Source organism: Pelmatolapia mariae, linkage group LG17 (assembly GCF_036321145.2).
Source record: "Pelmatolapia mariae isolate MD_Pm_ZW linkage group LG17, Pm_UMD_F_2, whole genome shotgun sequence".
NCBI lineage: Eukaryota > Metazoa > Chordata > Actinopteri > Cichliformes > Cichlidae > Pelmatolapia > Pelmatolapia mariae.
In genome coordinates, this window is record NC_086242.1 from 30,427,832 (window position 1) to 30,452,728 (window position 24,897).

At 41.4% G+C, this 24,897-nt stretch overlaps 2 protein-coding genes across 6 annotated transcripts in view; one reads left to right on the forward strand and one right to left on the reverse strand.

Moving 5' to 3' along the window:
- Positions 1–20,386, forward strand: part of fnbp1l (formin binding protein 1-like) — a 51,265-nt gene extending 30,879 nt beyond the window's left edge. Inside the window, exons 2-17 of one of the 3 annotated variants that reach the window (XM_063501161.1) lie at positions 293–408; positions 1,659–1,709; positions 4,242–4,389; positions 5,418–5,480; positions 6,521–6,625; positions 6,919–7,047; positions 7,766–7,912; positions 8,055–8,288; positions 12,598–12,612; positions 13,766–13,875; positions 14,067–14,199; positions 14,292–14,386; positions 14,941–15,116; positions 15,211–15,248; positions 15,347–15,467; positions 16,836–20,386. In XM_063501161.1, coding sequence (XP_063357231.1) covers positions 293–408; positions 1,659–1,709; positions 4,242–4,389; positions 5,418–5,480; positions 6,521–6,625; positions 6,919–7,047; positions 7,766–7,912; positions 8,055–8,288; positions 12,598–12,612; positions 13,766–13,875; positions 14,067–14,199; positions 14,292–14,386; positions 14,941–15,116; positions 15,211–15,248; positions 15,347–15,467; positions 16,836–16,843 — 1,689 coding nt within the window. In that variant the 3' untranslated portion in view covers positions 16,844–20,386. Of the gene's footprint in view, positions 1–292; positions 409–1,658; positions 1,710–4,241; positions 4,390–5,417; positions 5,481–6,520; positions 6,626–6,918; positions 7,048–7,765; positions 7,913–8,054; positions 8,289–12,597; positions 12,613–13,765; positions 13,876–14,066; positions 14,200–14,291; positions 14,387–14,940; positions 15,117–15,210; positions 15,249–15,346 lie in introns of all 3 variants that reach the window. The other 2 variants (XM_063501160.1, XM_063501162.1) reach the window with 2 other exon arrangements.
- The window catches only part of bcar3 (BCAR3 adaptor protein, NSP family member), a 67,433-nt gene continuing 62,673 nt past the window's right edge, over positions 20,138–24,897 (reverse strand). For all 3 annotated transcript variants that reach the window (XM_063501148.1, XM_063501149.1, XM_063501150.1), the window contains 4 exons: positions 24,406–24,577; positions 23,962–24,073; positions 22,496–22,699; positions 20,138–22,392 (listed from right to left, as the gene is read on the reverse strand). In XM_063501148.1, coding sequence (XP_063357218.1) covers positions 22,214–22,392; positions 22,496–22,699; positions 23,962–24,073; positions 24,406–24,577 — 667 coding nt within the window. In that variant the 3' untranslated portion in view covers positions 20,138–22,213. The remainder of the gene's footprint in view (positions 22,393–22,495; positions 22,700–23,961; positions 24,074–24,405; positions 24,578–24,897) is intronic.

A 24,897-nucleotide genomic window follows, 5' to 3' on the forward strand; every position in this document is an offset into this window, starting at 1 on the left:
TCCGTCCTCATGCTGATCTTAATTTTGCTGCTTCTGATGTCGAGTCTGCAGCTGATTTTTTTGTAATTTGTCCACATGTGGTGGTTTAAATCAGGGATGCATGAGATGTAGAGAGCTCACTAATACTTCTTAGAGCTGAGCCAGCAGAAGGAAATGTGTATCTCATTTGTATGTACAGAGTCATTCCACATGGACTGCTGAGTAATCTTTGAATTTGAACCCTTTGTTCACTGTGTACTGAAAGTCCTTATTAAATGTGTCTTTTTCTGTCTTACTGTGTTTTTGTCTTTAGGACCAGTTCGAGAATCTGGACAAACACACTCAGTGGGGGATTGACTTTCTTGAGCGCTATGCAAAGTTTGTCAAGGAGAGACTGGAGATAGAGCAAAACTATGCCAAGCAGCTACGGTACACACACACACGTACACAAAATGTCAAATACAGAAAGTTATATTGATATACTTTAAGACAAAAAAAAAGCATAAAATGCAGCTTTATGAGACACAGATTAAGTGTGATGGTGTTGTCTTTTTCTTCATACACATACTGGGAAATCCTTTGATGCTGAAGATTCTATATTGGAGCTTTTTTGTGCATTTGATCAGGCTAATGTAAATGCTGTCACTCCTGGGACTGAATCCCAAATGAATATTTATATCCTTGGGTATAATACAGCTGTGTGTGCACTGTTCGGTTCATTAAGAGCAGTAACACACCAACAGCAAAAAGCCTTTCTTCAAGACAAAAAATGCAATATACTTAGAATAAGTTTTATTCTAGTAATGTATGGAAGATGAAGAAGGTCAGCGATGAAGCGCTGCTTTTTTTCTTTTTCTTTTTTTGCCATAGTTACATGTAGCACACTTAAAAAAACAGTCGAAAGCAATGCACTGACAATAGGAATGAAAACATGAGATGAAATGATATAAAACTAAAAGAAGGGTAAATGTATGTATTTAACAGCAGCCTGTCTTTGTCTCCAGCATGCTCAAAATCTGAGCTATAACAGCATCAGCACTTTGCAGTGCAGACCTTTATTAGAACAGTGCCTCGTGTGTTTATTCACTGTGTCTGTTGATTCAACCTTTTTCAAAACTCACCGGGCACGGACCTAGTAACTCGCATTTAAAAACCAGTAGAGTCCCACTGGTGGCGCATTTGGGATTTCAAAGGGGGGATATCTCTTGTGAATAGATGAATAAAAGACGCACACCGCTGAGGATTTGTGAAGTGTGAAGAATGATCAAAGGTCTGCATGAAACATGTTTCCAGGAAATCAGGCAGAAACTCCTTATTTTGTCACTGATAGCAAGACAACTCACATGCATGCGTGTGTGCATGCGCGTGTGTGCGCGTGCACACACACACACACACACACATAGAGTTTGTTGCACACACACATTGCTCTGCACTCTAGCTAAATAATTAAATCACACTGTAACTGTAGTCTGTGCTATCAGAGCCTGAGGGAATGGACAGGCAGAGACTTTGATGTTTAAATGTGTTATTCATCTCTAATAATAAACTATGATGCCTATTTTCTATATGTGTGTGTGTGTGTGTGTGTGTGTGTGTGTGTGTGTATACATGCGTGTGTCTCTCTACCAGAGTTGAAATGTCTTACACAAGTCTGCTTCTCTGTGTCTTTTGTCTGTCAGGAACTTGGTGAAGAAATATTGTCCAAAGCGCTCCAAAGATGAGGAGCCGAGGTGAGTAACCTTAAGTGTCTGTGTTTCTGCTTTTGTTTACTTGTCGGATGTCTGCAGACGGTAAGAGCGGAAAAGGCCTGTCGGACACTTTATAAATACTGTTTGTCCGTTGGAAGGACCCAGACGCTGGCTTTGATGCCATGGCATACGTGTGCTAAAAAAATAAAAAATTAAAAAAAATTACTAAAAATGTCAAAACTGTTCAGTCTTTGTTTTTCTGTTCTTTAATTGTAAGCAAAAGCCACAACCGAATCACATGACTGATTTCTGATTTTCATTAAGTAGAAAAGGATAATACACCATTAAGCTGCGAGTTTGTGAAGGCTGATGTCTTACAAACAAAAGTCTGCGAGAATGTGGATTCTTTGTTTCTTTGTTTGAAGGTTTGGAGACACAGTTTCTTTAGAAAGTTGGCACGCACTCATCATGGATGTAAATATTTTCGCTATCTTGGGTTTCAATAAATTCTGTGAACTGCTTTTTTTTTTAATGCTGGACTAATTGCATAACATGCAAATGACTCAGGAATTTATTATGGGTTTCCTAAAATATGTTTTAAGTTGAAATTAAATATAGATAGCCAACAATATACTTGCACTGTCTTTCAGAGGTACTAAAAGTTTCAAAATGTGTTGACAAGGCACTCACAATTCCTGTGAGTGATCCTGACTGATCACAGCTGCAGCTTCTTTTCTTATAGATTTTCTTTTCACAGCACTCATCGGTCTGACCAAGAACAGTAAAAAGTCCAGGGTGCTCAGTTCAGATCTGAAGAGGAGAACTGTAGATTCACACACGTCTATAATGTTTCTTGGAGCCATTTCTAAGGCCCCAGTCACACAGACCTAGAGACCAGTTGGCAACTGCCTGGCAACCACTGGGCACTGTGGAAGAATGAGTATAATTTGACCAGTTGTGAGTGGCTGTTGATGGTTCCTGGCAGTCGTTGGGAAATCTCTTGTTAAAGCTCCAGTTATGCAGGCCAAGAGACTGGTCAGTGACTGCCTGGTAGCCACAGGTCACTGGGGAACAATGTGCATTCCCTGAATGGTTGGTGAACGGTTGTGGAAGGTTGTTGGTGAAATTGGTCTTAGAGGTATATCATGCTGCAGTGAAAACCTCCTAGCAAGAGCAGATTGCCACAGCTGTCCGTAGTTTGTATAGAAGAAACCAGCTTCTCTGTGACTCTCTAATTTCACCCAGTTCAGATGGTCAGAAGAAAAAAAAATCCTCCAAGACATCAGTGAAACATCAATGTCACTGTCTGCTGTCAAGAAGCTTCACATCGCCATGGACTGATAGGCTGTTGTCCATGAAAGATGCATGTTCTCTAGTACTGAGAGCTTCTGGAAATTAAATGGTCAGATGAGTCACACCTTTAGATGCATTTTTGTTTTGTAGGCGTAAAAGTGAGGACCAAGAGCACTGTACCCATAATAATAAAGAAGGTAGACTGCCTCAGCATAACCTCAAACTGCCGTTTGAAACTTGGACTCAGCTGGGCATTTCCACAGGGCAGTGACCTCAGTCACACATTAAGGCTGCCTCTGAAATATATAAAACAACTAAAAGTCAGTTACCAGGAAAACAACCATTTCAATTTAACTCCACTAATCCTTCCTAGAAGAGCAACCAGAAATTGTGCCAGAAACTTGTTGACACCAGAAGCACCTGGTAAAGGTGCAGCTACCTGAGAGTCACTTTTTTTTTTAAATCAGGTGTGCTGCATGTAAAGAATATATACCCTGTATTTATTTCTACAAAAATTAAAGCTTTGATTTAAATGATGTTTGCAGTGTAATCATTCAGCCTCAAAACAACAACAGTTCACAGAAATGCTTGAAAGGCTAATATTATCAAAACATTCACCTCCATGATGAATGTATGTAAGCTTCTAACTGCAGCGGGATACGTCATTTATATGTAACTAAAGAATATGGCACAAATAAGAAAACTAAATAAAGCAGTGCAGAATGTTTGGACGTAGTTTGTTTGGAGCAGGGGTTTCAAACTTGAGGCCCAGGGATCAGAATCAGCCTAGCAAAGACTCCCGTCCAGCCCACTGGACATCAATGGAAAATGTAAAGAAGAGCATAAATTTTGGAGTTGTAACTGCATTTTCATACATTTAGGCGATTAAGACCTTCCACATGGCCATTAATAATACACCAATGTAATTAAGTAATAGATTAAACAATGGAATGACTGAAAGGTTCCTGTATTTCACTATCTAAATATAAAGCTTTCTGCTTTATATTGTGTTAAGTGATACTGTTGCAGTTTCACTTCTTTTTCTTATATTAAGATATTTCAGGACTAAATGTGTAGATAAACTTCTTTACACTATAAAAAACAAAGGGAGTTTCACTGATCCGGCCCACTTAAGATCAAAGGGAGATGTACCCATGATGTAAAATGAGTTTGACGTCCCTGGCGTAGAGTTTATGTTTTTGTGCATGTGCGTGTAGTACACTAGAAGACACGGGACATGTTATGTCTTAATCACGTGTTAATTATGTGGCTCTCCTGCAGGTTCACGTCATGTCTGTCTTTCTACTCCATACTCAATGAGCTTAATGACTATGCCGGTCAGAGGGAGGTGGTGGCGGAGGAGATGGCTCACAGGGTTTATGGCGAGCTGATGAGGTACAGCCAGGACCTGAAAGCTGAGAGGAAACATGTGAGTACATTAACATGTTCATACTTCACTGCTCCCGCTGCGTGCCACTGAACAAAAGCCAAACATGTGCTTTATTTTCTGTCTGTTTTCAGCTCATTCGCTGTTAGATCACATTTGTCAAAGAAACTGTTGCTTCCTGTCATAAAACGGATGTTGCTGTTTGCCCTTAACATCCGCTGTGTCGCCTTCATATGAATTTGTGTTCTGCTTGGCTTTACTTAAGAGGATAAATATGTTGGATGTAATGTTAACCATCTGTCTTTTCCACCATCTGCTGATGGCAAAAAGTGAAAGGCTAAAAGCCATGCGTTTGGGGAAAAACAGCGCCCTCTGCTTGTTTTGTGCTCTATAGCAATCCAACACTCATTCTTGTAGGGACAGTAGTACTCTTAGGATTACACCAACATGACAGTGGTTTTTGTTTGTATTTAGATGTTTAAAGACTACATATAGGTTTAGGATCAGGAAGTTTTAATAGCAGGTGGGTGGGGCTGCAGCTAGAGAGACGACCCTACAAAGGATATCACTTTATTTGAAATCAAACAGATGCAAGAGTAGAGCAGCTCAAGTCTTTTCCCATCTATAATATAATCTTTGAACAGAATATTTAGGATTAAAAAGCATAAAAGGTTGGCATAGATTCTAATGCTGGCAGAGAAGTGCTGTCCATTCTTTCGTTTATCATATATTATAACAAATATACTAATATTAGTGTGGCAACAATCCCAGCTGAACAGCCACTGCAGTATTAATCTTATAAACTTTTAAGTGCATCACATAGTTCTCAATATGCATGTCAACAGATTCATTTCCATGACAACCGCACAAACTAAGGCGTCTGATACAGCTGAGGACATTTACTGCTTTAGTAACTGAACTCAACTCTTCCTTCAAGTAATTGTTATTTTATATGTGACTGTGACACAGAGTCCAGTAATTTTGTATTTGTGCACATATTTATATGTATTTTCTGTTTCTGTGTAAATGTGTCTCGTTGTGTGTGTTTGTGTGTGTGCATAAATGAGCAGCATCTACAGGAGGGCAGAAAGGCCCAGCAGCATTTGGATCACTGCTGGAAACAGATGGACAATGTAAGTGAGGCGAGAAGGAGGAGGTTTGAGTAGAAAAATGTACTGTTTAGTGTAAATATCATCTGCTCAGGACAGCCGGCTTTATTCATCTCATACTTGTTTGCATGAGGAATGTAAGATATGTTAACAAAGGTAACAGAAGGACAAATAGGAGCCACTTTATTCCCCGCTTTCACACATTACATTATTTATACAAGAATGAAATATGCAATTTCAGGGTACTTGCATTTGATTTTAGCATTTCACTATCTGTGCTAATATATATATATATATATATATATATATATATATATATATATAATGTAATATTAAAGCACATGTTTCTGAGTGTGAAAAGACAGCTGGGTTCCTTTCTTCTTCCTGGCAAACTTCCCAGTCTGCAGGGACTGAAGACAGGAGCCAAGACCAGGAAACACACTGAAAAAACACACATACACAGAGACCTCAGTGCAGACCAACCCCTCCCACAGCAAGGCAAGGCCCATGTGCCGCATTTGGCCCCTGACAGGCCTGCTTTTTGGCTCTTTACGGGCTCCAGAGAGAGAAAGAAGGAGCGAGAGATTGCATTTGTTCACGTCTGAGGTCATTCACTTGCGTGAGCTGAGTTATTTTGCACCAGTGCTCATTACAAGACCTCTCTGTAATCACAACAACTTCAGAATAAACGTAAATAAAAAAGTAAATAATTCATATCTTTTCACATTTCTTGGTCCGAGGCCCATTAGTTGAGTTCAGTGCTGCACAACCATTCGAGTGTTTCAGTGTGTGGGCTGCGTGACTTTAATGGTGACTACCTGGTGACTGAACTGTAATGTCTCAGCTATTCGCTGCATTTCCTTCACTGGTAATGTAACCCAGATGGCTTGGCAGGAAATAAACTATCCTCCTCTCTGATTCATCTCCCTCTCATTCACATATTTCTTTATTTTTAATTTTTATTTTTTTATTGAGACATGAAATGGAGAGGCTGCGAAAATGTTATATAATCTTTTGAGTTACTCAATTTACTTAAAATTGTGCGTTTATTTTCTCTCTTTCAGAGTAAAAAGAAATTTGAAAGAGAGTGCAAAGAAGCAGAGAAGTCCCAGATCACCTACGAGCGGCTAGATAATGACATCAACGCCACCAAATCAGAGGTGGAGAAGGTAGGAAGCCCCCACCTGTAATAACACCGTTATGTGCCTTAAACTGTAAGATGCTGTGGTAGCAGTCTCCTCAGCTTGTTTGCACTGTGGGATCTATGCAATGACGTGACTTTTCCCTCCTTTTGAAAATTGGAAAACACAGTATTTGAATTTGTTATGGCTTCAGAATTAGTCGTAGCACCGTGATGCATGTGATTTTATAATGTGGACAGACTGGAGGTTGGTGGGACTGTTGATTGAAAAGATTGATTGAGTGACTGTTGATGTTGTGTTGGTGTGTATGATCTGTTCAGGCCAAAGCCCAGTTCTACATGCGCACTCACGCGGCTGATGAGAGCAAGAACGAGTACGCCGCTCAGCTCCAGAGCTTCAATGCAGAGCAGTGGAAACATTTCCACAGCGCCATACCACAGATCTTTAAGGTAACTCAGACATGTTGAGCTGTAGCTCTGGCTCTCTCTCTCTACAGCACATCTTCCTCCCCTCACACAGAACCTGTCACAACACATAGTCACTCCTCCATGAGCCTGGAGGTTTCTTCCTGTTAAAAGGGAGATTTTCCATCCCACTGTCGCCAAGTGCTTGCTCATGGGGGAGGGGGTTGGGTTGGGTTGGGTGTTGGGGGGTCATTTGATTTTTTTGAGGGGTCTTTACCTTACAATATAAAGGACCTTGAGGAGGTTGTTGTTGTTATTTGGCTCAATATAAATAAAACTGAAACGATTTGAAGGGAATTGTACCTTCAAGTCCACGTTGTGATTTACTGACACAATCTCACTGATTCTTTTTCATTGTTTTTCAATGACTTTCGATTTTTGTGGCCTATAAAGGTTTCCATTTCAGTGAAAGCATAGTGCTCTGTGTTAGTGACCCATTAAATGTTTAACACGTGGCTTTAACTGATCTGCTAACCAGGTATCAGTGTTTGTCATTAAAAGGATCTGCTTGCAGGGGTTTGCACGTGTGTCTATGTGTGTGTCTATGTGTGTGCCTATGTGTGTGCCTATGTGTGTGCCTATGTGTGTGCCTATGTGTGTGCCTATGTGTGTGCCTATGTGTGTGCCTATGTGTGTGCCTATGTGTGTGTCGTGCTTGGCTACTTCCTAGTGTTGATTCCATTTCCTGTGCTCTGTGTAACAGAATCTGCAGAACATGGATGAACGTCGGACAGTAAAGCTTGGAGAGACATATCGAAGCTTTGCTGAGGCAGAGCGGAGAGTTATTCCCATCATCTCCAAATGTCTAGAGGGAATGGTTTCAGCTGCCAAGGCTGTAGACGAGCGAAGGGTAAGTGTAGGAAGAAAGGAAAGAGAGCGGTTATTGCTAGCATCTTCAGAAATCTGTGAAACCGATAAGCCGGTAGTAGTCTAGACGTGGGGTTGGTGTTTGGATAAAGATAGGAAAACTTATTTTCCTCCTCACTTCCCAGGATTCAGCAATAGTTGTGGAGTCATTCAAATCTGGCTTTGAACCTCCTGCTGACTTCCCCTTTGAGGACTTCAGTCAGAATTTGAGCAGAACGGGCTCAGATGGTACCATCAGCAACACGCCCAAAGGAGACAGAGACCGAGACCGAGAAGGGGCACCGGGGCCACGATCTGATCCAAAACACCCCATGAGCAGAACCAAGAACAAGCTCTGGCTGTTTGGGAAGAAACCAAAGGTACAGGAAGTGATGAATGCTTCTTGTTGCTTCAAAGTAATTCACCCTTGTGGATCTGTTCATGTTAGTCTATCAAATATAGACCTAAAAATAATAGTGTCATATGTAAAACATACAGAAAAGATCTGAAAATTTCTGTTTCCAGGTGAATTTACAGTTATTTACCCATAATCCTTAGATGTTTATCACTCAGTAGGACCTTTATAAGGGCTCTCCATAGTGACCTACATACCTACATTGCACTAGAGCGTGTTCTTTAACAGACTTCATACAAACAGTCAGACAGCTTTATTAGGAGCTCATTTGATTTTGACCGTCCCTGCCCTTTACATCATAAATTTTTCTCTTACAGAGTCATTTTTTTGCATACTTTCAGATATTATTAATGTTATTCCCCCATATTTAATCACTTCCTCTGGATCAAGCTTGTATTCTCAGCTCGCGTTGAGCTGCAGCTTTTTTTTGTCACCTTTCCAATAACAACACCCTCAAATGCTTCCTCCAACACACTCCTTGGACTTTGCCCCTCTCCATAAAGACCGTATTGATCAATCATTAACTGCCTGCTGTTGGTTCATCCGAGCGTCATCATTTCTTTTTAAAGACTGTGTGGCTTAGATTTGACATCACTTCTCTTCAACAGAGAGCTCCCCCGATCCACGTTGATGGAAAAATGTTAAACTGAAACTGATCTCAGTTTGGAATAAACAGTGTCCATGCCGGGCTCCAGCGATCACGTGAAGAAGCTGATTGAGATTGATTTTTCAGGAGATTTGATGAGCTGCATGTGGAGGTTCTTGGTAGATCTCTACAATAAAAATGTGCTGAGTTAGAGGATTCGACTGTGGATGGATTATGATGGCTGAACCACTAAAGGACTCACATGCAGAGCTCGTACCAGCAGAGTGGGGAAAGCACCCTTTTCATCTGGATTGTTTGCATTCCCATCAGATAAACTGAATATGTATTTGTATATGTGTCACTTTTTTGAACAAATTGGCATCATAAACTTACGTCTTGTTTTATTTTCAAAGTTTATTAGGCTGAAAGGGCATGGCGATTAATCAAATGTAGAAGTTCCAGCGATCGTTAAAACCCAGAATTGTATTCTGAGCTAAAACGACCTGCCGTCAGGAGAAACACTGCACCATGAATCCAACAAGTCATCCTGACCTCTGGCTCTGTCCTCTCTTCCTGCTCCCCACCCAGTCCCCCGCCTGTTCTCCTCCTCCACCACCTTCCTCCTCTCGTCCCTGGTCCACTTCCCACTTATTCCCTGCACCCCGGTTTAGTTCTGACCTCGTCAGCCACTACCTATCTGAGATAAAGACTACAGTTCCCAGAATCCCGCGAAATTTGCGGAGCCTGAGGAGAGGGGTGAGACAGACAGTAGTGCCTGTAGTGTGTTCGAGTGAGGCAGGTTGATGTGTTTTTTGGTTTTCGATTCTTCTACAGGCTGTCTGCAGGCCCTCTGTGGACGATAACAATCTTGATTTCTACTCACACAATGAGCACAAAAAGCACACTTTCAGTTTTGACCTGGATCGTTGAACTACTTTTGTCCTTGATTGATGAATACATCGAGCCCATACATTGTAATTTGACTTGAGAAACTTGCAGACACCCTAAAATATGATTTCTTCTTCTCATTTCTCCTTTGTTTCCTGTTTTCCCTTCCTCCCATATCCTCCACCCTCTGCTTTTCTTTTTGTCTCTGTTTCTTTTTTCTCTTGGTGTGACTATTTTGCGTCCTTCATGTATAAGACGGAATTTTGCTCTAATCCCAAGACGGAGGATCCTTGGTGATTGACGGTGTGTCGGTGTGCGAGGGATTCAGAGGGTATTTTTGGCATTGTGGCTGCAGTGTTGTGTTTGTGGGAGGCATACAAAATAAAAACGGAGATGTTGGTCTGAGGCTGTAGTTGTAGTGTGTGTGTGTGTGTGTCGCTCTGCTAATGGCTTCATTCAGCTGTCAGACAGAGCTTTTTGCTCTCTCACAGTTTTAACACAAACATGTGAATAACCCTCAGTCTCTGTTTCAGTCCACAGCTTTGATTGGCTTTTATTCCTGTCAGGTCTGTCAGCTTCATCTGTGATTGGCAGCTTTTTGTTTGGTCTACTAAATTTGACACAATCTGAGAGTTTAAACAAATGTGCAAGGCAGCATATTTTAGCAAGTGTTTATGATAATGGATTCATTCTGAGTGCATCTCTTTGAGACGCTTTATTCTTCTTAGACAGGGTAAAAACACTGTTAACAGTAGATTCATGGATAGATGGATAGTTGATGAAGTAACAGTATGGAACGTGATAATATCTTGCAATTTGAAGCCTTGTTATTGGATCGTACTTTGTTTACCTCCATGTCTGCCAGCATGAATCTGCCATCTTCGCTCACAGGTACTGTGCCTGTGAATATAACACACACTGCTCGCTGCTGATCTTTGAAAAAATGCATCTGTGCGCCTGCGTTATTGCTCAGGTGCAGCCATGCCTGAGTTATGTATGAACAAGGACAGAGGATTAAAAAAAAATAAATAAATTCTTATATGCTGCTGAATTTGGAGCATGGTGTTCATTCTGCTTTACAGATGATGTGAGGACATTTTAAAATGAAAAATTTCAGTTAGGCTACGTTCACACTGCAGGTCTTAATGCTCAATTCCGATTTTTTGATCAAATCCGATTTTTTTTGTCTGCTTGTTCACACTACAAATAAAATGTGACAGCAAACATGCTCTAGTGTGAACCCTCAAAGCGGCCCGCATGCGCAAAAGAAGACGTCACACACAATGCGCTCTGTTTAGACCCAGAGCAAACAGTATTGTTTGACTGATGGCCCTTAATATACAGACTTGTTTCAGACTTTACGTTTCCCAATTTTGCTTTAAGTTATAAAGTTATTTTGTTATTTACATATGGCCTAATAATGATCCTTATTGCTGTTTTAGAGAGGAGTGGTGCTTCAAAGGATAGTTGCAGATTTCTGTCAGAATCTGCAGATTATACAGTACAAATAAAATGTTCACGTTTCTCCAATGTTGTCTTCCCAACAGTTTCACTGGATGGCCAGGAAGCGTTCACGATGTCTTTTCGGGTGCTTCTCTGGGGCTGATAATTGGCGTCTGTCTTAAAACGGATTTAATGCGACATGACCATTCAAACAGCAGTCGCTTTCTAAAACATCAGATACGTATCGGATTCAGTACCACATACGAAAGTGACCCAGATCGGATTTGAAAATATCGGATTTGTGCCGTTCACACTGTCAAACCGTGATCGGATATGGGTCGCATAGGGTCAAAAAAATCGGATTTGATGCGCTTTCGCCTGCAGTGTGAACGTAGCCTTAGAAAATGCTTGTTTTTGTAGACCTAGTATTAGTTTTATAAAATATTGTGCAAGGTCCATATTATTCTGCAGCTGCGTTTATTGTGAGGCTCTGCTGTGAAATGTAAAACAGGACAGGATCAAGTCAATATGATTAATTTTTATTTATTGAGCAACCACTTGGCGACAGTGGGAAGGAAAATGCTCTTTTAACAGGAAGAGCATTTGCAGCGACCGATTGGGGGTGAGGGATGGGAGACGAGACTGAAGACACACCGTGGAAGAGAGTTTGACTTAATTAGGAAGCTGCCGATGAGCCATTTGGCAGCATAGCATATGACATTTTATAGGACTGGGTCAGAGCCTGTAGTCAGACCTCCCTGAGCAAGATGGCAGCAGCAGCAGCAGCAAGCCCGGCTTTATGTGGAGAATGAACTGTGCATCAGTGACTGTTTTACTGCCACCTGCTGTCAAAAAGCAGAGTAGCACAAAGCCAGCAGCAGGATGCAGTACTTTACAAGATTTTCCTTTAAATGTGAACTGTGACTCAAACGCTCTGCAGGCTGTCACTGCCCATACATTGGGTAGTTGGGATGTTGTTATTTGATGCGAGAACATGTTTTTAACTAGTTTACCAGTACGTTTGTTGCTCTCTGTTAGTTTTGTGTTTTCCTTTGTCCCTTAATGAATCAGCAAGAAATCTTCCCACCATGAGAATCTCCTGAGTTATGGAAAGTGCTGTAACTTTGCACCAAAAAGAAGCAGGAGTGGTGTGTACCTGTGAAAACGTGAAACACAATCAGAGGGAAGTTTCACGGTGGGGGGGGGGACGCTGCTGCTGTGTTTAGTAAACACGAGGTGCTGGACCACACTGAGAATGCACACAGTAAACACATCCAGTAACCAGTGTGAACACTCTACTGACAACTAACAGCATCCACTGTTTTTCTCTCTTTTTTGTTAATGTGTGACGGCTCAGTGGTCAGTGAAGATGGTAAGTGAGTCTGTGTGAGTGTGTAGACTAGTGCTGTTGAGAAGACCCGGCCATGTAGATGCCAGTGCATCTAACCTCACCATGTAGGACTCCCATAGTGTCCAACACACAGTACACAACCCAGTAGTGCTAGCTGGCCACTTCCTCTCCAGGTAGAATAGATTTCCTGTTGTCTGTCAGTACAAACAGTACATGTGGATCCTCACGAGTACAGACTTCCTCAGTTTTAGAGGAACAGCTGTTGTTCCTGTCAGCTGCATTCAGAGCTGTTTATTAGGCTATATATAAATTAGTATAAATTAGTGGACTTTAACGCCTGCACAGAGTGCGTGAGCTGTCCCTTTAAGCTCACATTAATCCAGTTTTCATGTTTTCCCTCTACACTGTGCTGCTGTTTATCCCTGCAGATTATTTTGGTGTGAGTCGCCCAGCTAAGCAAGTGAAGCATGCAGCTAGCTAGCGTTACAGTTCAGTATTTGCATACCGTCACGAGCCCGCGTCACAGGCGGAGGCGCACTGATAAGGCTGGTGGTGCATGGATAGGAAGGTTTGTTTGTGTTGTTATTTTCACTAGCTAGGTCATGCTTTGTGGAAGAAAATGCTTTTTAAAACTTTTTTATTAATTTATATTTTTTTGAGCGTTGAGGAAAAGTCACGTTGATTAGTTCCCCTTTTTTCAAATTAAGGCACACATCTCTCCAGCTGATGTCTCAAGAATGAGGCGACTCACATCAAAGCACTCTAGATGGATAAATACTACTGAAGATCAAAGGTTTGATTTGGTGGTCTTCTTTAAAATTCAGAGAAAGGGAAAACAGCAATGTGAACATTTCCATGACAACCGAGCAAATTGAATTGCCGATGAAGCTCTTTTGACAGTTTCTGGATCAGAGGCTCTAGAAAAGCTGCTGTTTCTTTCACCTCTAACATTTGAGCTGCTTATTTCCACAACAAACCAGCTCACGCTGCAGCATCTGGGCTCCTAATGGAAATAAGTCGCTGGTGTAATTGCATCTTAAAAAAGAAGCAAATGCAATAAGCTTTGTTCCTTTTGTTGTGCTTTCTGGGGATCATTCTCTGGCATCACTCATCTAAAGTTAATCAATTCCACGACAGAGTCTAATCCTGTTTTTGTTTTTTTTTCCTGCCCCAGGCACCGTCTCTGGAGGATTTCAGCCACTTACCTCCTGAGCAGAGGAGGAAGCGACTGCAGCAGAGGATTGACGAACTCAACAGAGAGCTCCAGAAGGAGATGGATCAGAGGTAAGACACTGGCCAAGCCATCCAAACCAGCAAGATTCTAGGAAACCTGCTCTGGATCTTGCAACTGTTAAATGATGTCACTGTCAGATATTTCCATCCAGGATCCAGGTTCACTTCTATGGCCCTCGAACTGTTTATCGCCATCAGTTTGCTCTATAAGCTTCGCTTGCTTGCTTGTGTGTTTCTGTCAGAGATGCTCTGAACAAGATGAAGGACGTGTATGAGAAGAATCCTCAGATGGGAGACCCCAACAGCCTGCAGCCCAAAATATCAGAGACCATTTGTAATATGGAGAAACTGCGCTCTGAAATCCACAAAAATGAGGTAAAGACAGGACAAGAAGGTCTCAGTTATTATCAACATGCAGCTTTTGGCCACCTGTTGAAATGTATACTAATGAACCGTGTCACTGACAGACGTGGTTGTCTGAGGTGGAGGGAAAGCAAAGCTCCAGAGGAGACAGAAGGCACAGCGCTGATAATCATCACCATGGTCCTCAAGGCAGAGAGAGGTATCGAATGTTCCTGTCTTTTCTTTGGAGGACTTTATGTTCCTCACTGAAAATGGACCTTTGTTTTTCACTGTTCAGAAAAGTTAAAGAAACAGTTTGAAAACACATCAGATCTCAATCATGCACCAGAGTTAGGACTTAAAGGATGAGAAGATGCCACATCTTTAGATGGAAATGAAAGGGCAGATTTCAGAGACAGCCCAAAAATCAAATCAAAGAAAAATGATGCAGCAAGCTTGTCCACTTTACTGAATTTAATTGCGGCAGCTTAAATTGGTATTCAGCGGCTGGTCTCGCCCCCACATCCTTTCATTTTTCTGTCCAGCATATTTTCTACAATTTTATTCAGTTTTCTTTATATAGCTCCAAATCACAACAACAGTTGCCTCAAAGCACTACAAATGTTTCATGGGCCAAAGTAAAGTCTTTTCCCTTTTTTGGTCACCATTTTTCCACCTGTACTCTTGATGCACGCTGGTTCTTGTTTATCTTCTAAATCAAATATAAGTGTGACCAGTCCCGTGCACACTAAGCTCACGCCTGTTTCCTGTCAGCCCTGAGGGCAGTTACACAGACGACACCAGCCAGGAGCATCCCACGCCTCATCACCGTCCCGGTCCAGCGCAGCCTCGACATCCCAACCCCGACCCACACGAGTTCGACGACGAGTTTGATGACGACGACCCTCTGCCTGTCATCGGACACTGCAAAGCGCTCTACTCGTTTGACGGTAAGCACATGCAGTCTGAACTGAGCTGGTTACAAAGTATCAAGAGTATCAAGCCTCATGTGGTCTAAGTGTCCTGTTTTTGTTTGACTCTCAGGTCAGAACGAGGGCACGCTAGTGATGGCAGAAGACGAGGTGAGACTCTTGAGTTTAATTTGAATGGTGCGATTTGAAAACTTGTCTCCAGTGAGTCGTGGGAGAACGTGACGTCCTGACTGTCTGCCTGCCCGCAGGTGTTGTACATCATCGAGGAGGACAAAGGCGACGGGTGGACGCGGGCGAGGAAGCAGAGCGGGGAGGAGGGCTACGTTCCCACTTCCTACGTAGAAATCACGCTGGAGAAAAACAGCAAAGGTGCCGTCACCTACATCTGAGGCTCCGCTGTCCTCTGTCTGTCATGCTCTCCATGTCTGCCTGCTTCTCAGTGTAACACCACTAAAAGGAAAAGAGACATCACTGTGAAACATCTGCATGGACTCCTGTCGTCTTGTTTGCCTCGTTTCCATCCCATCCCTTCATCCCGCACGCCCGCTCATTCTTTTAACCCCATAATCACTCGTCTTCCTCTCATACCTGTGATGTTTCTAAGCACGAACAGGAAGGACTCATCGTGTGGCGTTTGAGCGATTTGTGTGTAATATATGAGGCATTCGTGTGCTCACCCACCGCTGTATGTAAGCTACACCTCTTCTCCTAGATCAAATGAATTAAGATTGTTTTATATTATACGTTAGAAAGACTTTATTTTTATTTTAACACGTATTCTAATTATTTTACTGTCTATGTTATTTTTAACTGGAGATGATCAAACTCTTGATTTTAAGCTCTTGACATGTCTGTGTTTATTGAAATGAAATATGCTGCATTTACTTTGCCTTTCTGTCTGATTTCTGTGTGTGTCTGTGTGTGTGCATTTTTGTGCCATTGTAATGCCGATTTATCCGTTATCACTGTAAAGGATCTGGATAAAATCTCTACCTATTAGTTTTCCAGAGTGGGCAGTGCATGTTGTTACAGGAGTCGCCTTCTCTGGTGCATGTTCATCAGATGAGGCAGGAATTCTTGTTCCTCATGTGGGTCAAATTCTCAGGTTATTGAAGGATGCTTGAACACCCACATTCTGTAAACATTCAGTCCAGTCCAGCCTTTTAGATTAGGACTAACTGAGACAACAGACCACAATGAATAAAGTATCTTTTTTTTTAAATTAAAGGCTGTAGTTTGTAGCAAAACAAAGCAATTAAAATTATTAGTCACTATTTTCTCCTTTTTGAATCGGGATAGCGCTTTTATGTGCTATAATACTATCAGAGGGTCTTATGTAGGATCAACGCAAATTAAGAGTTGCAGTTAGTGAGCCTAATTGTTTTTAAACCAGTTATAGAGCTTTTTTAGGCCCAGGAGACTAGGATGTAGACCTGGTTTGTTGTTTGAGTCACTGATTGAAACCTGGCCTGACCCTCAGTGTTTCCACCGCTATCCATGAGGATAAAAACCAAGCAGCGCAGGTATTAAGGGCGTCTGTGCCAGCTGAAGCAAGTCGTGTCTGAAGAGTGTTTATTGCAGCAAAGGACCCCACATCATCCTTCATTTCCATTCACCATTTGAACTTTTCTACTGTGTGTCTGAAACACAAGCATCCTCAACTTGAGCTGAGTGTGAGCAGGTTCAGCTCGTGTGTGCTTTTCTATTAACGGTCTCTTCTCCTCTATGTGACTGCAGGTTCCTGAGGGGCCGCAGAGTGGCCGGGCGGTTTGATTGGCTGGTGGAGGGCTCGTGCTGATTATTGGTGCTGGGGAGGGTGACTAAGAAAGAGAGAGAGAGCAAAAGAGAGGAAAAGGGAGAGAGGAAGGTGGAGGAGGTCGGAGATTAGGCGAGCTGCCGGGGAGGTTTGCATGTCTGCATGCTCATGTGTCCATAAGCAGCAAAGCATTCTGGGCTTTCAGAGGAGGGAGGTAGAAGAGATGATGCCAAAGCCACGAACAAGCAATAAAGGATTTATTATCTTCACATGAGATCCAAACCCACCTCTGAGCTGTGGACCGTTTTTGTCTTTCAGGGTAGGAAGTGGCAACCATAGTAGTTTATTAGCTACACCAAGCTCAGCTGCATGCAGTCCTGACATTAAGTGAGAATTGTAACGACTTCATGTTGAAACTACAAAAAGCTCTGGATTTTACCAACTACTTCCTGTTAAACCATCATAAGCAGCTTCAGTAAAATCTGAGCATCGATCTTTTATTTCTGTGCCACGCTGCTCACTGGGTCACCTGTATCACGTACAAATGTGACTGTAAATATAAGAAATGGATTTTAAAGGTAGGTTAGGACCACTTCTGCTTAGTGGACCTAATAAACTGATTAGTTTTACATTTCTTGAATTTATCTTTTAGTGTTAAATATCAGTTTATCCCTTCCAAAATTACATTACTCTCTGTACCTGCTGGACACACTGTTTGGGGGCAAGTCTTAAAATGTTTCTCCTATAATAACAATAAAGTTGTTTTTTATAAGTACCCCAAAAGTACAACTTGTTCCCACCTTGCTGGTTTATTTATTTAAAGTTTTCTCACCATATTTTTTAAAGCGTATCTCTCTCACACACACACACACACGTACGTACACACACTTTCTCCCAGACTTTGGGTCCAGCTTGTGGCAAGATTTAAATAAAAAAATAACAGCAGACGTCAGAGTCCACGCCAGAGTTTTCTTATCTTTCAGGGTCAGGTGCTCATCCAGCATTTGCTGCCACTAACAACAGTCAGTCCTGTACCGCTCCTACTCACTCCTCATCCTTATCTGTGCTGTGTTGGTGATGTCTGCCTGCCTGAGCCACTCTGCTCCTCATTGCCTGCCTTCACTCTCATACAGTCGCATGTGGGGGTTTTGTTTGTTTTTAAAAAATAGTGTGTCATAAATGTGTCTCAGCTATGATCCTGTGTGAGTTTTCTTTCTTTCCTTCCATCTGTGACTGTGCATATGTGACTCCAGCTCTGTTGTGTGTCGAATGCCATGATGTTCCAGCATGAATGGGATTTTGTTCGGTTTAATGTCTCCGTGCGGCTCATTAGACAGATAGCAGGACTATCGGGCAAATACAGGACCTCTCTTCCCTCTTTCCGTTTTTCTTTCTTCTCCTTTTCCTCGTTGGGTTGCGATTCCACCAGTTGACCAGCAGATGGCGGCCTTCCCTCACCAAACCACAGCTCAGCTCGCTCTGGACTGTGCCTGAACACCAAACTAAGAAAGAGGAGGAGGAGCTCCGGTATCTTTGCAATTAAGACTGCCTTAAAACTTCACCTTGTTTTCCTGTGGATGGATTTTTCTCACAAGCATAAAACGATGCGTCTGCTTTTCCGCCTGACTACATCTCCCATCGGCCAACTGGGCTGACCTCACCTCTTTCGGGCGACTGAAGTTTTCCCATTTAATCGGTTGTACATGTGAATGTGATGATAAGCACGCATGCATCAGCGACGTGTACACATGTACGGAAGGCCAAACATTTATACATACCAATGAGTTTTTTGTCCCCTCCCCCCGGCTTAATAGGCTTTCCATACATGTGAACATGTTAATTTGTGCACATGTGCGTTTTTGTTAGTTTTTAACCATTGAATGATTTGTACATATTAACATCTGTCATGTTGAATGTGTTTCCGTGGTGATTGTTTTTAGGTTTGGCGGCCATTTTTGTGAGAGACAAGTTTTGAATTGAACCGATGCACTTTGTCCGAAAGTACTACAGCATTTAAATCTGACAAACAGTGACTAGATGAATGAATGAATGAAGGTGAGAGACACGTGAACTATCTGAATGACCCCTGTGTAGAAGTGAGAAACCAAACAAATAAGCGTGAGTAATTTCTCTTGACTGTTTTATACTCCTTTTGTATCTCATTTTGAGCAAAGAGGCTTTTTTGTGCATGATTTTGTAGTCTTTGAATTCATTCACCAGTTAGTTTTTTTTAAATGGCCCACTTGATCTTCTGTTTAATAGACTAACAAAATTATACACCTACTGCTTAACGTAAAAAGCCGCCAACGATTCATCTCACGTGACGTAAGTGTAAACAGCAGGTGGCCATGCTTTCGTTGTAATCTGTGTTTCTTTGATGAAGCTGTGAACCGTGCAGAACAATGCTGTAGATGTTGTTACTTGAACTTTTCGCCCTGCTCTCTTCATCTAGGACTACAACTGATACTTCCAGGACTTGTTTAGTGTACATTTGATTTGACTTGCAAAAACGTCACCAAGCTTCATCAGTGATTTTTCTTATGTGTACATATGACTTTTTGTTCCAGTGTTAATGCAGTAATATCAGGTAATCCAGTTTCTGCTTTAAAGCAGTGAAGACCACAGCTAATAGTTTTTAATCGCCGGACAGTCAAATCTAACAATTATGAACGAGTTGCAACAAACTGCAAGATATGACTTCCAGTTAGCTTCACATATGAGAAGCTTGAATGTTCCACTGATTGTTTCAGCATTCAGACTTACCCCACCATAACCCTCAGACCATTATTGTCAAACAGCGAAATCATGTTGAGTGCGATAAACTTCCAACAGGAATACGATTAAAGTTTTGCTAACATTTATGTTGCGGAGCATTTAGAATGGTAAGCATTTCATGCAAACCCTTAACTAGATGTGATGCTTTAAATGTGACTGCTACACTTTGGTTTGGCTCAAGGCCCGTTTGGAGCGTGCCGTCCCTTTAAAGCTGCTGAGCGATGCAGCAGTTTGCAAGTGAGAAAACACACCAGACTCCAAATATATGCATAAAACTGTGTATTCTAATGGACACTGTGCTGTAACTCTGAATATAATGCAAAAGTACTAAATAACAATTGAGCTTTGACGCTATAATAAATCTGCAGTAAGTTTTATGTACAAACGGTTTGGTTTTTAATAACACTGTGAGTGTGGTGCTGTACACTACCCAGCAAAAACCATATGTTCTCCACATTCCTGTTTTTGTCCTGTGGAAACTTTGTATCCAGCAACCATGTAAAGATACTTTCCAGCTGTTTAAACCTTTTATTTAAAATCAGAAAGAAATGCAAGAACAGCAGGTACAAGGTGCTTTAGCAGGATGTTAACATGTAAATCTGTGTTTCTACCATGTTGTAACCAATTGCAGTACTTCTCTTTTCTTATTGTTGTGCACATCTTTTTACTTTGAATGTCTTTGGACACTTTGTGAACAAAATGCTTTTTTTCTTCTCTCAGAATATTGTTCTAATAAAATAAGCAGCATTGAAAAGAAGTGGAGTTTTTTCAGTGGAAATTTCTAGAACAATGACAGTGCACACATTCAATGGTAACACGCTCAACTTCTCCAGATCGTGCTTATGGCATTTAATCTTACCACAGTAGTTCATAATAATATAAACATATTAAAATTTATCAGCATGTTTTTTTTTCTTAAACAGTCATCTACAGAAAGTATTTACAGTCTATTATTAACATGCTTTAAATATGTACAACTTTAATGTCTCGCTTATTAACATATTTCCATTATTTCTGCATGTGTGTCTGTACAAACACATTACTCAGGCACACAGATCATGTCTTTCTGCTCGCAAAAATGATCACCTGTGGATTCCTTCTGTCGTCTGCTGAGTGGAAGAATTCATCATCTCAGATATTTACCTCTTTTATTGCTGGGTGAGCGGTGTTTGTAGCAAATGGCCACATAGATTTAAAGTGCCCTGATTATTATATATATTTGTTGTTATGTAACATACCAGCATAATAGTGCAAAGCTAATGAGGCTAACAGAAAACGGAACAAAAATACAATTCTGACACAAATTTAAGACTGATGGAAATCGTCCATCCTTTTTCTCTATCACTTGTTCAGGTCCGCAGGTGTTGTGACATTTTTCAACCTGCTAATGTACACTGATGACATCGAGCAACATCATCTGACAGAAATGACCACACACACACGTTAGCCATCTTAAAGAGAGCACTGCAGACAAAGGCTAAAAACAGCTGCTGGAGCAATGTACAGTATGAGAACGACAATGTGGCGTTATTTTTTTTTTTTTACCAGGACATTTAAACCCTGAACACAGTGAGACAACCACACCTACAGTCAGTGTAGAAAGACTATTTCACCTGAAGTGCATGTCTTGGGACTGTGCAAGGAAACCCATGCAAACTCCACACGCAAAGGCCCACCTGCTGTGAGATGACACCCGCACCACCGTGCTGCTGCTCGTCAGTCATTCTAATGTTAGACGCACAAGTGATTTGTGTACAGATAGTACACACACCCTTTTCTTGTTACCCCCTCTACACCCTGATTTTCAAAACAGTGATATAGACCAACTAAAACAGCTGGAAACGATGGACAGCTGTTCCACTGAAAATGAATGAACATGAATGAGTATGAATCAGTTTACCTAAGTTAGTCTCAAATCCACTGCTGCAAAGTTAAACACAACCATGTGATATTAACTTATCAATGTGATTAAAAGTGGATCAGTGTTCACATCACTTCCTGAAACAGCTTCCACTGCATCAGTCTGATTAAAAAAGTTAAAAGCGAGATGTGTCTGAGGTGTTTGGGTGCAGACATCACTTTTCAGTCTAGTGTGTCGTGACAGTGGTAATATTTTTGGAGCGTTCCAGTGTTTTATTTGACTGAAACTACTTAGTTGTAAAGGTTTTTTCTCGTGATTGTCCGTACTGTAAATTCATTCTTTCTCCTTCCTAAAATTTGTATTTATTCCCCGTAATCCTTTTCTCAGACAAAGGGAATCAGAAGCTGTTTCACTCTAAAAAGCCATCAGGCAAACCTGGGATGTGTAATATTGGGCTACATAATTAAAGCTGACCTGACGGGACAGTGAACATCTGGACTGAAAAAAAGAAGTTCTGTTTTCACAGATGTTCTGAAGCTTTTCATGAATGAAATGAGCCCGGCTTTGGTTCACATTCCATCAGAGCACATTGACCTGAAGGTGAACGTTCCCCCCTGTAGTGCTGCTGAGTGCCTTCAGAGAACAGTGATCCTCCTGATGATCCTGATTCGCTCACTAATCACTTCCTGTCTTTTCTGTTCTGCTGTGTTCGCGTAGAAGAAGTCAGATTATGGTTGGTGTTGTAGATGGAGGCTCCAGTTTCCGTGACAACGCAGTGAGGATGAGGTTGAATTTGTTGTAGCGATCTGATTGGTTGACCGTAGCTCCGCGACTTCCCCAGAGCAGTCGCAGCTGAAAGTCTGTCTTAAACACTTCGAGCAGATCGTCGTCACACTGAAACCCTAAAGAACAAACACACAGGTGGATTTTATTTATTCATTTGTTTTTAAAGGAACAGGTGACGCCCGTTTTTGGTAGAATTTGGTGGACTCTTCTTGTTTTTACCTTGTAAGATCTTCTGCGCATTGGCAGTGTAGCCGTGCGCATTGCGTGCAACGTTGCGTGCAGCCTCCAGGTGGCGCAGCATGATGTCACAGCCCTGGTCGCTGGTCTCCCAGAGCTCCACCCCGTCAGGTGCAATTGAAGGACGCTCCATCAGCGTGAGGAGTGGCAGGAGAAGGGGCACACAGACCACCGGAGGAGAGGAGGCTGCAGCAGAGTGAGGTTAGCAGAGTTTATGAGTGCCATAAAAAACGTAAACACTGACGTTTGCTTTTTTTAAACTGTAAATATAGAAAAAAAATTAATGCAATGCTCATCCTTACTGGCTGAATTTGAACAAAAGGTTTTTTTAAAATGTTTTTTTTAAACATAGCAACAGTAACCCTTTTATAAGACAATGCTTAAGAGCTACTTATCCCATGTATTTTTTTTAAAAAGACAAAACAAAATATACTTAATTTATTTGATGAAGTTTCATTTATGAACAATAGGATATATATATATATATATATATATATATATATATATGTATATATATATATATATATATATATATTAAATTACAGTAATGCTGTCATCCAAATTCTCAAATTCATCAGCAACTGTATCAGGCACACCTGTTCAACTGCTCCTTTACACAAATGTCTAATCAGCCAATCACATGGCAGCAACTTGATGCATTTAGTCATGTAGACGTGGTCAAGGCGACCTGCTGAAGTTTAATTTGAGCTTTAAAATAGGGAAGCAAGGTGATTTAAGTGACTTTGAACACGGCATGTTTGTTGTTATAATATATACATTTTATTCTTTTAGATATAATCATACATGCTACGATCAACTTGGCAACCGGCCCTTCCCCTACCTTCCCTGTGTATTCATGCAGAACAGAGTTAAGTGTGGAAGAAGTGGTTGATGGCCAAAGAAAAGTGAAAAGATTTAGGGGCAAAACTAAGAGAGAAAAATAAAAATAAAGCAAAAACATATGCACCAAAATGTGTCAAATTAGCCGACATGTTAGTTATTGGGCTGCTGCTGCTGTACCGTTAACAGTAGCATCAGCAACAAGCCTCACAGTCACAGGAGGCTGTTGTTGCTAGCAGAGAGTGAGGTGGGCTGCCTGGAGCAAAAATGCTGTGGCAATCTTTTGTCCCAGTCCAGACCTGGTTATCATCTTACTTTCACCAGGAAAAACAAAGGTTGTTGATGAAAACTATGAAGTCAGTCATGTGGTGTCTGGATTCTAAGTGACATGCACATCCTCAAAAGCTTTAATACAGCCCTGACTAACACAGAGATGGAGCCCATGTAACCTGGATGCTACATTTTCAGAGAGTCCCAAAAACACAGCCTCACACATCCTGCAAGTCTAAATGATGATTTGAGGTAATTTCTTTTCTCCTTTCAGGAAATAATACATATTATATCTTTAAGCTGTTATCAGTGGCTATAGGCTGTGTTTGTCCTCTTACCGGTGCCTTCGTACAGATTCTTGTAGAAAGGCTTGAGTGTTTTCTCGTAGCTGATAGCGGTTTGTGTGAAGTTCCTTCGTAGAGTCGTCCATGTTTCCTCCAAACGACTGATCTAAATCAGCAACAAACATCAACTTTAAGAGTTTCAAACTACAATTAAATCTCCCCTTTTTTGTTTTTTTACATGATAGAGAGATTTTAGTTGTCATATGCGTTACCTGGTTTTATGATTTTTGTAAGGGAAAAAAATGTAATAAAGTGTGTGTGTCTATTCATATCGTTGTGGGGACCATAAATTGGAAGTTTACTAAACTTATGGGGACCAAAATCCAGTTCCCACAAGTTTCAGGCATTTTTGAGACTCAAAATGTGGCTTTAGTGTCAGGGTTACAATTAGGTTATGCTTAGGGTTTAGGGTAAGGGTTAGGGTTAGGCATTCATTACCTGAGGCAAGTCCAGAGCTTTCATCAGGGCTGTGAAAGCAAACAGGTCACCAACCGTGTCCTTCAGCTCTATAGCAACCAGAATGAGCCGATTTAAAGTGGAAGCCCGCTCCTCCACGCTACCTGTACATCCCAGAATATCAACAGCAACAGCTATTGCCATGGTGTGGTGCCTAGGAGACAGAGGGAAGAGATGGGTGGATTACAAACAGCCCCCAACAGCAATGTCTTTTGTTCCTTATCTGATCGTCCAGCGGTGCAGTAGTCTAACTACAGACCTCACTGTCTGGAAGGGCGAGTTCCACGATGGGTTCCCCTGTACGACATGTTTAATGGTGGTATATGAGCTTCAGTTCAAACTTCTAACAATAAGAGATCTAAAATGCTGAAAGTATAAAGTATTTTAGAAGAAAAATGCTAAACCTTGCAGAAAGGTCAGGGGGAAACAACACAGCTTGTAATTGTACAAACAAATAGAAAACTCACTGATTTA